A 16,771-nucleotide genomic window follows, 5' to 3' on the forward strand; every position below is an offset into this window, starting at 1 on the left:
TTATAAGTGTTTTGAAAGCTGAAGATAAAATAGGGTACAGCTGAAAGAAAATAAAAAGGCAGCAAAGTTGGCCAATGATACTATTCTCTAACTTGCTTTATAAAGCACCTCATACTACACTACACACTTCAATAGAGCTTTTTGGAGTTCATCTCTCTGCAAAAAATATTTTAATGTAATGCTGGAGAAAACTGAGGCGAGATAGAGATTAGAGAGTTATAATATTTTATTTGAAAGGAGAGATTTACTGGGACCAATGGATCCATGGTTTGGTCTCAAGACTAAATGAGATTATTGTCTCCAAGAATCCAGCAAAACAATGTGAATTTTCAATGATGTGTGTGAACACACACACACACACACACACACACACACACACACACACAGGGAGGCACCAGACATTCTGATAAGTTGGAATAAAGAACAATGATAGGATAGAGGGTAAGACCATAAATTCTTAATGACTCAGGAGGATTTAGGAGCCAAGGAGTCTGAACTCTCCCTTATCTTAAGTTTATACATTGACAATTTATAACCTCTGTGTTATATCAGTCTTAATAAACTAGAGGGGGGGTTGCAACTAAGGGGATTGAGGCAGAACAATTAAGGAAAGTGAGTCAGAACAATTGGGGAAACTGAGTCAGAATGATGAGGTTTAGATTTGGGGAACCCAAATGAAATTAGGGTTTCTGGTGGTCAGGGAACCAAATAGAAGGGTTTGTCTCCCCTGTGACCCCTTAGGATTCGGCGCAAAGGTAGGGAGTTTTGGGGACTCTCTTCTAGTGGCACAGAGATTCTCTGTAAAGGAATTTACAGACCCGAAAACCTAGATTGATAAAAGAGGTTTATTATGGGGATTGGAAGTAAGGTTAAAGTCTGGTTAGGGAAATAGGCGAGAGTAAAGAGAGAATAGCACTGGAAAGAGTATTGCAATGGACAGAGGCTCCTTGGAATGCCAAGCATGGTATAGCTGGCAAAGAGAGGATTTTAGTTTGGCTCTTTTTATAATGAGAGATTTAGCTAAAGGGGGCCCATGGGTGGAGTCCCAAGTTGGCTCCTAGCTGGGTTTTGGCTAGAGCTAGAATCTGAATTGAATTCAATGAGTTTCAGGACTGAGTCAACCCACCCAGTGAACAAAGATGAAACTGTTTGTCCTTTGGGGCGGGGTCCCTCACTGAGGCAGAGTTGAAGGAGATTTTCTTCTTTAAGAATTTTCAGAGTTTCGGGGGGCCCCTCGTCAAGACCAATTACAGAAATTGAGTCAGGACAATTAAAAGGGAACTGTGGCACAACATTACTAGCTCAGTTTTTCAAAGTTACTCCTTAAATAGGTTTTATTTCATCTCAATTCTCTTAAAGAAAAATATCTACATTATAAACACAGAGAGAAATATATCTTCAGTCAACCCAGTCAATATCTTCTCCCTCCTTTAAATAGCGTGAAGGAGAAGAAAAGAGGTAGCCCAAGGCAACAGGATACAATACATAAAGAAGTAGGGGATCATCTACAGGCATTAACTATGAGAAAGCAATTGAACAGGAATTTTCCTTTTGTTTTCTAAATTATGAATTCTTCAGAGAAAATGGTGATTGTTAGCATAATTATCATTTCTTTCCATTTTAAAATTCTTTCATACATTGCATGGATTAAAAAAAAAATCACTTTAAGAGAAAAGAATAAAAAAAAAAGGAAATGTAGAGAATGATCAATATGGTGAATGCAATTTTAAAAAACAGAAACAAAATTACAGAACACTAACTCTTGTGGAAAACAGAACTGCACACAATCAAGAATAACTCAAAGTAGATGCTATAATTCTTGTTAAAAGAAGTTATTTCTACTCTTCCTACTGGCCATAAGAAGCAAGCACAAAATATGTTCATCTTTGCCTATTAGAAAAAAATTTCTAGGTACTCATAATAATATACATGTGTTTTTACATTATTAAGCTTCTAAGTAATTAAAGCTTAATAATGTAAAACATTTGCATAATATTATGTAATTATTTGTTTATAATATATAATATTTATATTTATAATATATAAATAACATAATTATTAAGTAATTATTTCCCTTTCAAAAAAAAAAAAGAACAATATTTTGCCTAATCAAAAGAATACAAACTATTTCTCAGCATTGAAGGGTTCTATCTATCATTTACATGGGAAGGAAGACTTCTTCCTTTTGGGGATGGACTTTCCTTCCTCTAACTTTAAAAAATGTTTTGGTGGAACACTATACTGAATACAAAGTTTGACAAAGCATTTTATTATGATAAATAAAATAACTCAAAGATAACTTTTACCTCATATCCTGTATAAGACTGAGTTGAATACTCAAAATCTGAGTCAGGTCCACCAGGACAGTAACTGTCAAAATGAAAAACAGATTAAAATGCCATTTACAAACCTTATTTCAAGAGCTCAAGTAATATCCAAGATTCTATGTTCTCCACACTATTGAAATCAAGAGTTCCATCACAGAAATACTAACAGAAAAGTCTAACTCAGCACCAATTTCAGTGAATGTTTGCTATCCCCAAAGATATGGAATTGTCTAAAAGAATAACATTACTTGCATTTTTAAAATATAGGCTAATGATTAATATTTTAGGCATTTTAATGGCAATAAATTGTGAGTATTTTCCTCAGTATGCTATTAAGCCCTCAAGGATAAAAGTTTGATTTTTAAATATATACAAGAATACTTCTTCCCCTTCTGATCAATGGTAATCAATCATATGGCCCTGATAACTAATTTGAATTAAAACCCACAGAAACAAATGTAAAGAATTTCTATAGAAATGTTTCCTTTATCAAAATTCCTTTTTCTGGCCTAACTTTCTACCTTAATTCTCTGACTCTCATAGCAGAATCTACACATATTTTCAGGTTTGATTTATCCAGTTAATTAGTACAAATATGTTTTCTTTTATTTTCTGATTTCACTACATGTTCTTTGGTGACTAAGACAACAATAATCACCAAAGACAAAGCAGTCAGAAGCATACTGAAAATTCATTATTTAAAAAAGAGCATTTTACAAGCCCTTTGCAGGCTATTTTGAAGAATTAATTTATGATTTTTGTTTTTACTGAAATCTAAGTTACTAGAATTAAAACTTACCTGGAGATTAATGAGCATTTACATATATATCACTACAACCATCATACTTACACACATATATTTCCTGTAAAATTAATATGTGGACATCTGTGAGGCTTGCACATCACAGCCACAACAGCAATCTGTAATGGGAAGATGTGTAAAAAATAAATAAACCAAAACTACTATCCACAAAAAGATCTATATATCTGTCCTAATTTTCTCAAAGTATCCTCATATGGCATCCCCTTTTCCTCTTCCCAAAATTGTTTTAAGATTATAGTTCTGTAGTTCCATAGCTCTGAAATGCAATGGCTCCAGAGTATACCAAATACAGATGCAAAATATGTATTTATTTTTTTAATATGATATCTTTTTATTTACAAAACATATGGGTAATTTTTTCAACACTGACCCTTGCAAAACCTTCTGTTCCAAATTTTCCCTTCCCCCATTCCCACCCCTAGATGGCAGGTAGTCCAATACATGTTAAATATGTTAAATATATATATGTATATATGTATATATATATACACACACACACACACACACACACATATTTACACAATTATCTTATTGCACAAGAAAAATCGGATCTAGAAAAAAAAAAAAAACTTGAGAAGAAAAACAACAATGCAAGCAAACAATAACAGAAAGAGTAAAAATGCTATGTTGTGGTCCACACTCATTTCCCATAGTTCTCTCTCTGGCTATAAATGGCTCTCTTTATCATTGAACAATTGGAACTGGTTTGAATCATTTCATTGTTAAAGAGAGCCACGTCCATTGGAATTGATCATCACATAATCTTGTTGCCGTGTATAATGATCTCTGGTTCTGCTCATTTCACTTAGCATCAGTTCATGTAAGTCTCGCCAGTCCTCTCTGAAATCATCCTGCTGATCATTTCTTATAGAACAATAATATTCCATAATATCCATATACTATAACTTATTCAGCCATTCTCCAATTGATGGGCATCCACTGAGTTTCCAGTTTCTAGCCACTACAAAAAGGGCTGATACAAAATAATTTTACAAAAGCATCAGCTAATATTTTTTTTTGAGTTTAATTTCAAAACAAGTTACATGTTTTCAATGACTTTAAAACTATTAATTCATAGAATTTTAGTTTGTAAATCCAAAGTTACCAATCTGCACTGGCAGAGTGAATTTCTTCACTTGGAAATTCCATATATGAAATTATAGATCCAAGCCAAAAAACCCCACTTCTTTTTAAGATGTCTAACATTTGAACCCTAGGAACATATTAGGCATATTCAGAGAAAGCAATTGACTTTCATTCCAGAATATTCTTCCTAAGTGATGAGAGAATTCACTTGAATTCCACAAACATTAAGTGTTTATAATATGAAAGGCACTATTAGGTACCAAAGATACAAAAACAACAAAACAAAACACTTGCTGCCCTCAAAGAGGTACCATTTTACTGGAAAGTCTATGACCCTAACTCAGATGAGGATAGAAAAAGAGAGAAGTGAAGGGGACAAAGAAGATATCAGAGAGCTAGGGTAAAATGTGAAGATGATGAAATAAGAATTCTACAAAAGTAATCACACTGAGCTAAGTCTTATCTATGTAAGCATTCTGAAAGGCAGAAATGAGAGTATTCCAGTCTGTGCAAATTCAACACCTCCAGTACTCCCTCTCTCTATACCACTCATCTGATACTCTGTTCTCTGTGTGTATGGTTGTCTTTTTTTGTGTGTACATGTTTTGTCTTCTATCAATAAAAGGGCAATTTACAATGGAAGCAGCACATATACCAAATTTTAAGAACGACCAAGCTTAGATTTCTAGCTGCTAGTTTAAAAAGCTATCACTCACCCCACTGGCAGTTCTAATTGGTTTTGCTTTTAACTTGGGCACCAAGATTTTCCGATATTGAGGTGGGACTGCAGCAATGATATCCACCAGTCGAGGTTGGGCTGAAAGGCCATATTTGGCAGCTGTTCTGGTTTTCACTCTAAAAATGAAACATTTCATATTAAAAGGATTATTCAAATCCCCAGCCAGGCTACCAAAACAATTAAGGAAGTTGTAGGCAAAAGTATGCTTATTAGTTACATGCATCCTTTTCCGTCTAGCAAGTAGCAATAATGATTTCAATTGCTCAATGTTTAGAGAACAGGAATAATTTCTCTGCATGTTACCTTTCTCTTAAAAAAAAAAATTATTTAAAACTTAGATATCAAATAGAAAAAGAAAAAAAAATTAGCATGTTGACAGTAGGACATATGAGAATTCAAAATATGAGGCAATAAATTTCCATTTCAAGAAAGCCTATATAATAAACACTGTGTTTAGAGCTGGCCATCTTTTCTTTGTAGGTTTTCTTTTGTTCTCTGCTGTTTATTCTTTTTTTCTCTTTTCTTTCCACCCTTCCATCTCTCTTAAGAAGGCTACAACTAAGTACAGGTATATAAACACACATACACACATAAATATCTATAATCTTACACATACACATTCATACATATATCTATGTAAAGCTATACTATGCTTGATTGTCCTGTTTCTCTGAAAGTGAAAAACACCATCCTTCATAAATCCAAGTCTTTCCATGATTTTCTAAAATCATCAACTCATAATTTCCTACACTACAACAATATTAATCTTATATTATCCAATTATTTTAAATAGTCTATGATAATACTGATTAATATGGCTGATCCATAGCATGGTTTCCTCATTTTTCTCTTTGGATTAAATCTATTTTAGTTTTAACTTTGTCTGAGATCAATGATTACTACCCCTACTAACAGCAGCAACAAGTCTCCAAAGGAGAGAACACACGAGAAAAAGCATAGGGATGTTCATATTTAGAAGACAGCTGCTAAAGATATAGCAGAACCAAAAAAAGTATAATGTCATGTTAGGCAAGAAATGTGTATTGTGCAAGTCAGGTAGCAGGGGATAAAGAGGGAGAATTGGTAGAGAAAAAAGATCCAGTGAAAAAGTTAAAAATGTTAGACTGCGAATAATATCTGCATCCAGATGCCAAAGGAGGAGAGGGATAGGATTATAAACATGAGTGGAAAAGTTAGTCTTAGAAAGGAAGATCACTTTTTTTTCCTTAGGACAGAAGGGAAGAAAAGACAGAATACAGACAGATCTTTTGAAGTTAAGAGTATGGCAGGCAGTAAAGTCAAATTTCCAAGATTTAAGTATAACAAAGGACAAAGTTAGAAATTAAAAAAAAAAAATTACACAAAACAGTTCTGTAATACCAATAAATGATTTTTTTTTTTTTAGGGAATTTAAAAAAACCCACTTACTTATTTAGATCAATATCTTTCCCCTGTTGATGGGCTTCAATCAATTGTTTAATAACATCACCTATGGTCAGGATCATCAGCTCAGCAGGACTGAGATCTCCTGAAGGAAAATTAAATAAACATTTAAAACCAGAATATATTGTACAAACTTTTAAGTTTATGTATACTACAGCTTAGGAGTTTTTTTATGCTCATTGACCTAATCCTACAAAATTAAAAACTCAAGCAAGTCTTTTAACCTTAGTCATCCTACCATTCTGATTTTTTTATATTTCAATAAAAAAAAAGTCTACAGTTTAAGAAAGGAATGGTTATATAGTATTTTAGAAGCTCTATTTTTAAGTTATTTATTCACAGAATGGAAGTAAGCATGACAAGCAGAGAAAACATAAAGAAAATCCACTTTAAAGGAGCCTCATGTGCAAAAATGTTTGCGTCAGCCTTTTTCATAGTGGCAAGAAACTGGAAACTGAGTGGATGCCCATCAATTGGAGAATGGCTGAATAAATTGTGGTATATGAATGTTATGGAATATTATTGTTCTATAAGAAATGACCAGCAGGATGAGTACAGAGAAGCTTGGGGAGAATTACATGAACTGATGTTAAGTGAAATGAGCAGAACTAGGAAATCATTATACATGGCAACAAGACTATACGATGATCAATTCTAATGGATGTGGCTCTCAACAACAAAGATGATTCAAACCAGTTCCATCTACCCCCAGAGAGAGGACTATGGGAACTGAGTGTGGACCACAACATAGCATTTTCACTCTTTCTTGTTATTGTTTGCTTGCATTTTTGTTTTCTTTCTCAGGTTTTTTTTTTTTCTTTCTTGATCCGATTTTTCTTATGCAGCAAGATAACTGTATAAATATGTATACAGATATTGGATTTAACATATAATTTAACATATTTAACATGTATTGGATTACCTGTCATCTAGGGGAGGGAGTGGGAGGAAGGAGGGGAAAATTTGGAAAGAAGGTTTTGCAAGAAAAAATTACCCATGAGGAGAAAAGTTGAAAGAGAAGATTTTGCAAGGGTCAATGTTGAAAAATTATCCATGATAAATAAAGAGCTATAATTTTTTTAAAAATCCACCTTATAGAAGTACAGTAGCAAAAGCAGAGTTACTAGATCAAAATATGAACATATATACCCACACATGCTTGAGTTAATTAGTATAAAACAGATTAAGTCCAAAATATTATCAAAGCGGTGAAGAGTTAATGTTGTATGAGAGTTGGTGGAAGGAATTGGGGATGTTTAGTCTGAAGAAGACTGAAAAGGGACATGATATAGCTAGTTTTAAATGTCTGAAAAACTGTCACGTGGAAAGGAAGGATCAAGTTTGTTTTTCTCTGGATCCCAGAGTAAAACTAAACTTAAGGGGTGGAAGTCTTAAATTCAAATTTAGGGGCAAAAGAAGAAAAATTTCCTAATAATACAGATATTTACAAATATCAAATTTAGGGGCACCTTCTGGAAATAGTGAATTCCATGTTACTATATGGCTTGTCAGGAGGGTAGTAGTTGAAATATTATTTTAGGTGAGGATGCTGCGGTGACACTAATTCCCACTTTGAAATGTTGTGATAATTATTAATAGAAATGATTCTCTTCTTCCTCTTCAACTAAAGAGGAAAAGGAACAAAAATTGATAGAAAAGAGCAAAAATCTGTGGAAGTATTCTCAAAAAAATGTCATTCATAGGAAAGAAATAGATGTAATTAAAATCTTTCTTCCCACTTTCCATGCCTCCCCCAATAATGGAAAACCCCACTACCTTCTTCTTATACTTTGCTATATATTGTAGCTAGGTGGCCCAGTGAACATGCTGCTCACAGTGTTTGGTGGCAAGAACATGAGTCCAAATCTTGTTTCAGGCATTTATTAGCTGTTTAGTCCCAAGTCACTTAACCTCTAGCTGCCTCAGTTTCCTCATCTACAAAGTTTCTTCATCTACTACTAAATAATAGTACCTAATAAGAATAGCTGTGAGCATTGAATTCACATGAGGAAAAAAACAGTTTGCAAAACTTTAAACAATATATAAATATTTATTATTTTGCTTTCCAACTGGTCACAAATACAAGTTGACATGTATTTGCTATACTCCTATTTGCAAAGTGCTGTGCTTTGTGTGGGAAATGAAGACCAAAAGCCGCACTAATATTTGTTCCTATAAAATTTATCCACAAATATATAAACAGAACTAAAAAAGGAGGAAATACTAACAAATGAAGAAATCGATAAAGGTTTAGGGTCTATAAGAGTAGCACCTGACCTGAGTCTTGAGGAAAGTTAGAGTACAACTTGGGATGGTTGGTAGGATAGATTTCCTCATGAGCAAGTGCCTGGTGATAGCCATAGGTAGTTAATGAACTCTACTCAGAAAATTTCTTAGGTGACATTCTTAGGAGGGACAGATAAGGCCTCGCATGTAATAATGAAGGCAGTCATCAATACAACTGTGGCAGCTGGGTGATGCAGTGAACAGAGCATTGGGCCTGGAGTTAAGACCTAAGTTCAAATTCAACCAGACCTTCTTAGCTGTGTGACTCTGAGCAAGTCACTTAATTTTATTTTCTTGTTTCCTCATTTGTAAAATGAGCTGGAGAAGGAAATGGCAAATCATGTCAGTATCTTTGCTAAGAAAACTGCAAATGAGGTCGGGTGCCAAAAGACAGACACAACTAAAATAGATGAATAACAACAAAGAAATTTTTTAAACAATGATTATTTATTGCCTTTTTAAATACAAACATTTTGATCCTTAAAATAACCTTAGCAAAGATAAAAGCATTATTCTCCTTTTACAAATAAGGAAACTGTCACAGCAAGTTTATGAGTTATCCAAGTCCTACAGCTGACTAATCGACCAGAAACAGAACCCAATCTCCTAACTTCTTAGTTCAACATGCTTTTTCTTGATTAAAAGACTTAAAAAAACCCATTCCCCCGCCTTCAAATCCTCCTTGTAGAAAGGAAACACGAATCCAATGAAATATAAGGTATCCCCAAAAATTTAATTTAAAGTTATTATAATTTAAAAGCTTTAATAGCCTAAAACTAAGGCTTTTTTAAAAAAATAACTTGTATTTATTAGTAAACAATGAATCGGCAGAACAGAACCCTCATATAGATTCTTTACCAGCTGTCCAAATATCTTGAGGTTTCCTTTCCAAAACTCTGGCATAAGGACTCCTGTTCCCTAACACAAAGCTTCTTAAACTGGTTCAATACCTATATGGGTTTGAGCAACTGAATGTGGAAGTCATAATAAATTTGGCAATAGTAAAAGGTATCAAGTATTCCGCCATGATTTGACTTCTTTTGTAAAAAATAAACAAGTACCATCTCATAAATATGAAAATTTGGTTTTGTTTTTAATAAGTGGTAAAATTACACACTTATATATGTGTGTGTGTGTGTGTAAAACACTTCTCTATATATAGAAGTGTTTTTAAAATAAATTTGTGACTTATCAGTAAATATTTAATTTGTTTATCTTTTTTGTAAAGCTATATATCCCAGGTCATGCAAAAACTTGTCGGACAGTCTCGAGTGGAAAAAGTTTAAGCAGCCCTGCTCTAACATACAATCACTATCCTCTCAAAGTTATGGGGAAGAGGTGAGGGTGGCCCCGGGCGAAGTGTCCTCATCAGAGAAGAGAAGAAAAAAATTTAATTGACCAGTAGATTTACAGGGTAAATTTCTACAAAGAGAATTTCATGGACGGGAGGGGGGAGTACCCAGAGATAAATTAAGGGCAAACCTAAGAGTCTTTAAAACACAAAAGTGCAGATTTTACATTTTTACAAAACCTTTTTCAAATCCCTCGAAGCTAAGAAACAAACTTGACCGTGGGCACCGAGCCCCCGGATAAATGCCAAACACGGATCGAGGAAAAGGCCCGGGAGAAGGGGGAAGAGGAGGCTGCTTCGGGATTACCAAGCGCGCACTTGCCTCTGTATACACACGCACACATTGACGGATGGACTTTTTTACACACATACACGCTGTCGGACTCGCACTCACAGACGGAATCACACACACACGTACAAAGTCGCAGAAAGAGCGACGCAAACACTCTCATCACGGCACGGAGGGTTGCTGAGAAGGGGTCCCAAAGACAGAAAGGCAGACCCTCCAGTTCAAATAGTTCCCCTTCCCACCTTTCCGTTTTTCCTTCATGTTGTCAACGCCGCCGGAGGCAGAATAAACTCCCGGCAGAGATCTGTCAACTTCCGCTTGTAGCCGGCAAGCAAGGAAGTCCTATTGCGAGGCTGTCGTAAAGTCGCCGTAAAGCGGCACTTCCTTCCTTCTTCCCCATCGCCCTCCATGTGCTGGATAGGGAAAGAAAAGATAATAGAAAATTTAGTTTGTCCGTTTAGCACCTACTGTGTGCAGGAAGTTGTGGTAATTACCCAGTTGTACAGGAGAGACCTGAAGAAGTTAGGGGAGGAGATTGGTTCCAGATAATACTTCATGCATCATCCGTAACATACGATGTCATTTCTTCTAACTTCCTTTTGTAATCTTATACATAGATTTCAGCAAACTGCCAAAGCAGTCCGTGACGCAAAAAAAGGTTAAGGATGGATGATTTTAGTCCAAGTCTCTGATTTCATAAATGAAGAAATTGAGACCTAGAGAGAGAAAGTGGCGTGGAGCCGGTTAGAGGCAGGCCTGGAACCCGCGTACTCCCCCCTGCAAAGCCGGTGGCCGTACCTCTACGTCACTGCTTCCTTTATCCCTCCATCTTTGAATCTGACCCAACAGCCATTTGTGAGCTGCCAACCTGTGCCGGCCGGGCCGCCGGAGCCGCCGAGACGGCACTGAAACGGTCCCGGCCTTTAGGGTGCTTGCATTCTCTTGGGTGAAACAGGCGTTTAGAACGTTCAGAGTAAAATAGAAGCAAAGGGTTTGACCCCGTCCCTAGATCTAATTTGTCTTCCACAGCATGACAGACGTGCAAATATGTTTAGAAGAATTGCCCATATCGAACCTCTATTGGACACAGGTATGGTCTTTGGCCTTTTCCCTGGAAAAGGCAGCCACAAGCGCTAGCACGCCTCTTTCCCTTGTGCTTCACCCTCGGGCCTTCTCTCCGCCGGGGAACTGTGATCCAAATCAGTGCCCGCAAAAGGTCCCCTGTAATCTCTGGCCAGTTGTCCAACCCCTGACTCTCTGTGGGTTTAGGGCTTCTGAAACTGCTGTAGTTGCTATTGCTCTGTATTTGGCCCCCCAGGTCACAGATAAACGTGTCATCCTGACTTTTGTTGGCTCCAACGCTCCAAAATTTGATTTCAGGAACTATTTTAAAGCTCTGTGTGGGAAACAGTGGGAGAGTTCAGCGGGGCGGCTGCCCCTAATCCGCTCTCTTGGTTCTGCACACACAGCAGAAAATTTGGCTACATTTACATAGATTACTGCGCCCGTTCCTCCGAACTTTCTCCAGCATCCTGGAAAACGAAAGCGCTAGAACATGGAACATACTAAAGAAGGACACGCATGGAGTTCTCCAAAGTTGCTGTTTTAGCTGAGTTTGTCCCCCTCAGTGGGGGCTGGAATGGATTATGGAGATTTGTCATGTCATCCCACCTCATCGGGCTTATCTGGGAGGATGTAATCCCATTCAGGCTAGGGTTCCTTCTTGAAAAAATTTTTTTAAATTAATAAAACCTTTTGATTTCAAAATACATGCAAAAGCTAATGTTCCAATTTTTCTCTCTCCCTCTTTCCCACTCTCCTCTCCTGGGGAGCAAGTAATATAATATATAGCAATAGATAGGTTAAATATGTACAGTTCTTCTAAATATATTTCTACATTTGCTGCACAAGAAAAATCAGATCAAAAAGTAAAAAAAAAAAAAAAAAAAGGTGGGGGAAGAAAAAACGGGGAAAATACTACGTTACAATCCACATTCAGTCCCCAGAATCTTCTTTCTAGATGCAGATGGCTCTCTTTATCACAAGTCTATTGGAATGGCAGGCCAGGATTTCTTAATCTGGGGTCCTTGAACTTTGTTGTTTTTAAAGTATTTTCCAATACTTTATTTGAACATAATTGTTTTTCTTTGCAAGCTTATGTATTTCATTTTTATGCATTTAAAAATATTATTTCCAAGAACAGGTTTATGGACTTCACCAGACTACCAAAGGTGTCCTGGACACACACACACACACACACACACACACACACGAACCCTGATGTAGACAGTACGGCCTTATTGCTAAGTATCTTAACTCTGATACTCACTATAATAGCTTAGGGCAAGAACAGGCTCTCCTGATACTGATCTACTTCCTTCTGCTCTGATGGCCTTGGACTGTGCACAGAGGGTGCCCAGAAATGCATGTGAGATTTGGAATTCTAAATTGCTTTTTTTCCCCCCAGGGATGTTCATTCTAGATCCCAAATGAAGACCGGGAAAAGAGGGACTGGAAGGTTGCTACAGAGTTAGAGAGTGATAGTGTGAGAGAAGGGAGGACAGGGCCGGGAAGCAGCAACCTCCCTGGTTTCTGTTCTGAAGTAATTAACACTGTGTGGGACCTGGCTTCCTCTCTGGTCCTCAACTTTTCCCTTTGTCAGTTTGTCACAGTCCTCTGTCACAGGACAGAGAGTTCCTAAACTATTCCCCTCCAGCCTGAATCCAAGATTGCATGTGCTTTCTTGGTTGCCGAACCACATTGTTCAGTTGTTCCTAAATAATTTCTGAGACCTTGAAGGGTGACTCAACTTGCTCATTACCAAGCAGGGCTCTAGCTTTGAAGAAGCTGGACCTTCACACTCTAGTGTGACTTCTTTTCTCATTTTACTGGCTAAGTGCTGCAGGTCATAGGATCCTGGACTTAGGTCTGGAAGACTGGATTTAAACACCTGCCTTGAGCACTTCCTAGCTTATGACCCTGGACAAGTCCCCTGGACTCTCAGTTTTTGATTTCCTCATCTGTAAAATGGCAAAAAAATAATAGCACCTACCTTATGGGGTGGTTGTGAGAATCAAGTGAGACAATGTATGTTAAAGCATTGGCAAACTTCTAAAGGACTCTATGCTAGCTTTTATTTTTATCACTACTATCTCCTTAAGCAAGATGCAGAGGATGTGAACTCCCTGTGTGTTTGTGGCTCTGGACAAAGCCTATGTCCAAGAAGCCTGGAGGACCAGGGGCAATAAGCTCCTACCCCCTCAGAAAGAGCATAAGCCATTTCCTTAGCAGTCCAAATAGTTTTGCTTCTGTCACCGGACTCTCCATCAGTCGGTCCAAGCTTCTTCTGAGGGTCCCCTGTAGGCAGATTCCTGAACTAGGAGCTCTCTGGGGGCTGGAGCCATGAGGGAAGGTGTGAGGGAGGAGGAACAGGAGAAGGACAACAGCAAGTCCTGTCCTCATTGAACCTGTGTGTTCTCCCACACACAGCCACCTCTTTCAGTGACTACAGCTAATCAGCCCTTCCTACCTCTGAAGTCTCTCCACCAGCCATATCTCCTTTTATTCCTCTTTTCTATCTGACCATTGCTGTCTCTTGTCCCTTTAGGGGCTCGTGCATCCCAGGGTCTCATTGATTCTGCCTTTTCTTACATTCTTTGCCTTGATGATCTTGCTCTTCTTGGCTCACTTGTCATCACTGGTAGTAACTTCCTTTGGTTAATTATCTTCAAATTATTCTGCCTGCACCTTGTTTGCACATAATAATAGTTAGTTGGGGGTTATCTCCCCCATTGGATTGTGAGCTCCTTGAGGAGGAAGAACTGATTGTCCCTTTTTTATCCCTAGGATTTAGCACCATTCCTGGCCCTCAGTAGGAACTTCATAAGTTCTTGTTAACTGACTGTTACATTTATCTTCTAAGTGTAGAACTGGGGACTTTTTCCCACACGAATGTATCCAACTCATGAAGATAGTTTTCATAATAACAACATTAATCACAGTAATGACGATTTTTATTTGACTCATATTTCAATGCCAGTAATAATCGGGTCAGATGGAAAGGTCCCATAATATTTAGGGCACAGCTGCAGAACAGATGATATGTCCTGCTCACTGATAAAACCCCAACAGTTGATGAAGCTGTCCCATTTGATGGTATCAAGGAATTTGATGAGAAGAGCTTTCTTTCCTGAGTTTTTATCAGTACATGTAGCTGTAGAAGCAATCTGGAGCACGAGTTGCCAGGCTATGTCTCCAGGGCAGTCGTCTGTATTCCAGAATGAAGTTAGACCCCAGTCAGCATTTCCCCCCTGCCTCTGTAGGTCTGCTCTCTGATTGGCAGGCTGTACTCTCCTCATACTATGGTCAGCCCAGGGCTCCTGCCTGGCAGTCTCCAGTTTCTCCCACCTGCCTGCCTAAGAGCTCAGCTGTTTGCCCAGAGATTCCTCTGGACCCTGGGCTGTTTCTGGAATTGAGGGAGGAGAGGAGAGAGAGCTAAGAATTCCACCCCCCAACCCCACCCCCAGGGAAGGGCCCTCACTTGCTTCCATTCTCTTGCCTTGGGGCCTTTTGAAGATTAGTTGAGCTGAACATCCCAGGTAGATTTAGTGCCTGAGGTGCCTGAAGGAACTTGGATCAGCCTCTGAAAATATTAGGAAGGGCTTGGAGTGCCTATTCTAGGCCTAGGATGTGACCCCCCACGAGCCCACCATTGCCCATCTCACCTGTCCCTCAGGATGATTGCTACTTCCCGCTCCTGGGGGCCCTGGCTACTGCCCAGAAAGGTCTCCAAAGAGTCAAGCCAGACAGTGTGTGGAAACCCTAAGGCCCTGGGCACATTGCGGACCCCCCCCCCCCCAACTCTTTATTTCTTCTTGATTCTGACCTTCAGGCATTTGGTTTGTTTCTTTGGAGGTTTGTCTGGTATCCTGGGAGGGCCTGGGAGGCCTCCTCACTCTGTCTAGAGCTCTGGAACTCAGAATTGGAGGCTGTTTTTAAACCTCCCTCTGCCACTGCCTTGTCCTCCTTCCAGCTTGAGACAAATGTAAGAATCAGTCTCTAGTCCAGAGGTGTTAGGAGTCTAAAATTGATGAGGTTAGCGTTCCTGGTGGTCAGAGTGTTAAATGATGAGGTTAGTGGTAGGTTCAGGATTCAGGGAACCAAATGAAGAGGTTTGGCTCCCCTAAATCCCCTTAGGATTTGGCACAGGGCAGGGAGTTGTGGGAACCTCCTTCTGGCGGCACAGAGATCCTTCATAAAGGAATTTATGAACCAGAAAAGCTAGACTGATAATAAGAAGTTTATTATTGGCATTAGGAAGTCACACTTGCTATGCAGGAATAGAAAGACTGAATTCCTTAGTGTCAAGGTCTTGACAGAGAAGTAAAGTTTCTAGTAGAGAAATTCCAACAGAGAGGTATAAAATCTTGTTAGGGAAATAGGTGAGACAGATAACGAGAGAGTAATGCTGAAAGAGAATATCATTTCAGCGGGCAGAGGTTTGCTGCTATTCCAGGGATGGCATATTAGGTCTTCTTCAAGGACTGAGCTTAAAATTGTCGTTTTTATAATTGAAGCCTTGGCTACAAGCTGGGGTTTGCTCTTGATGGGGGCTGGGTGGGCTTGAGCTGGAATTAAATGAGTCTTTCTTGACTAATCTTTAATTCAATAGGGTTGGAATTCTCCAGCTAGGAACTCAACAAGCTCCACCTAGATAAACCACTTTTATCTTGATTCCCTGGGGCGGGTCTCACAGAGGCAGGTTCAAGGAGAATTTCTCCTTCAAGGAGCTTCTCAAGTGCTTTACTTCATGCCTCATTCCCAAAGTCAGAGAAAGAGAAAGAGAAAGAGTTTGGGGGCTCCCTTCATCAAAATGAGATAATGGATGCAGAGTGTTTTTCAAAACTCAGAATGCTATAGAAATGCCTATTATGATTATTATTGTTACTGACAATAGTGAACTCTGTATGACCTGAACCCTGTAAAATTATGTAAAATCACAAAAAAACATGAACTCTTTGATCTACAAACCCAAATGGTCTTGCATCCTCTCAGAGCAAGATAAGCTTTCTTGGGGGAAGTCACAACCCCAGGCAAGATTTCACATTTACTTGAGATTTCTCTTAGACTCATACATAAAATAGGTCTTTAAAAAATGACTTTTTGCAGATCACTTCTCCCTTGAGAATGATTTGTCAGCCAAGAGAATCCCTCTTGGTGTTTCTTTAGCAATAAAGCCTTTTTATCATATATAGTCTCTGAATTTAGCAAATTCCTTCGCTCAGAACTTGCTTTGGAGAGGAGGATGCCCACCCATTCCTGCCTAACCTCTTCATTGTATCCTCATCCCTCATCATTACTATTGTTCTTCAATCTGGTGATGGCTTCATTCCCTGAGCCTCCTATAGCAGTCCTGGGCTAAGCTCTA

General features: G+C 38.3%; 1 protein-coding gene across 1 annotated transcript in view; it reads right to left on the minus strand.

The window, feature by feature from the left end:
- The window catches only part of ELP3 (elongator acetyltransferase complex subunit 3), a 92,274-nt gene extending 80,592 nt beyond the window's left edge, over positions 1 to 11,682 (minus strand). The window contains exons 1-6 of the mRNA XM_051975750.1: positions 11,143 to 11,682; positions 10,587 to 10,757; positions 6,404 to 6,503; positions 4,953 to 5,091; positions 3,178 to 3,248; positions 2,307 to 2,370 (exon numbers count right to left, since the gene is read on the minus strand). Of these exons, the coding sequence (XP_051831710.1) occupies positions 2,307 to 2,370; positions 3,178 to 3,248; positions 4,953 to 5,091; positions 6,404 to 6,503; positions 10,587 to 10,605 (393 nt within the window). The 5' untranslated portion in view covers positions 10,606 to 10,757; positions 11,143 to 11,682. The remainder of the gene's footprint in view (positions 1 to 2,306; positions 2,371 to 3,177; positions 3,249 to 4,952; positions 5,092 to 6,403; positions 6,504 to 10,586; positions 10,758 to 11,142) is intronic.
- Positions 11,683 to 16,771: the final 5,089 nt, after the last annotated feature.

The sequence above is a fragment of the Antechinus flavipes genome, chromosome 2, assembly GCF_016432865.1.
Source record: "Antechinus flavipes isolate AdamAnt ecotype Samford, QLD, Australia chromosome 2, AdamAnt_v2, whole genome shotgun sequence".
NCBI lineage: Eukaryota > Metazoa > Chordata > Mammalia > Dasyuromorphia > Dasyuridae > Antechinus > Antechinus flavipes.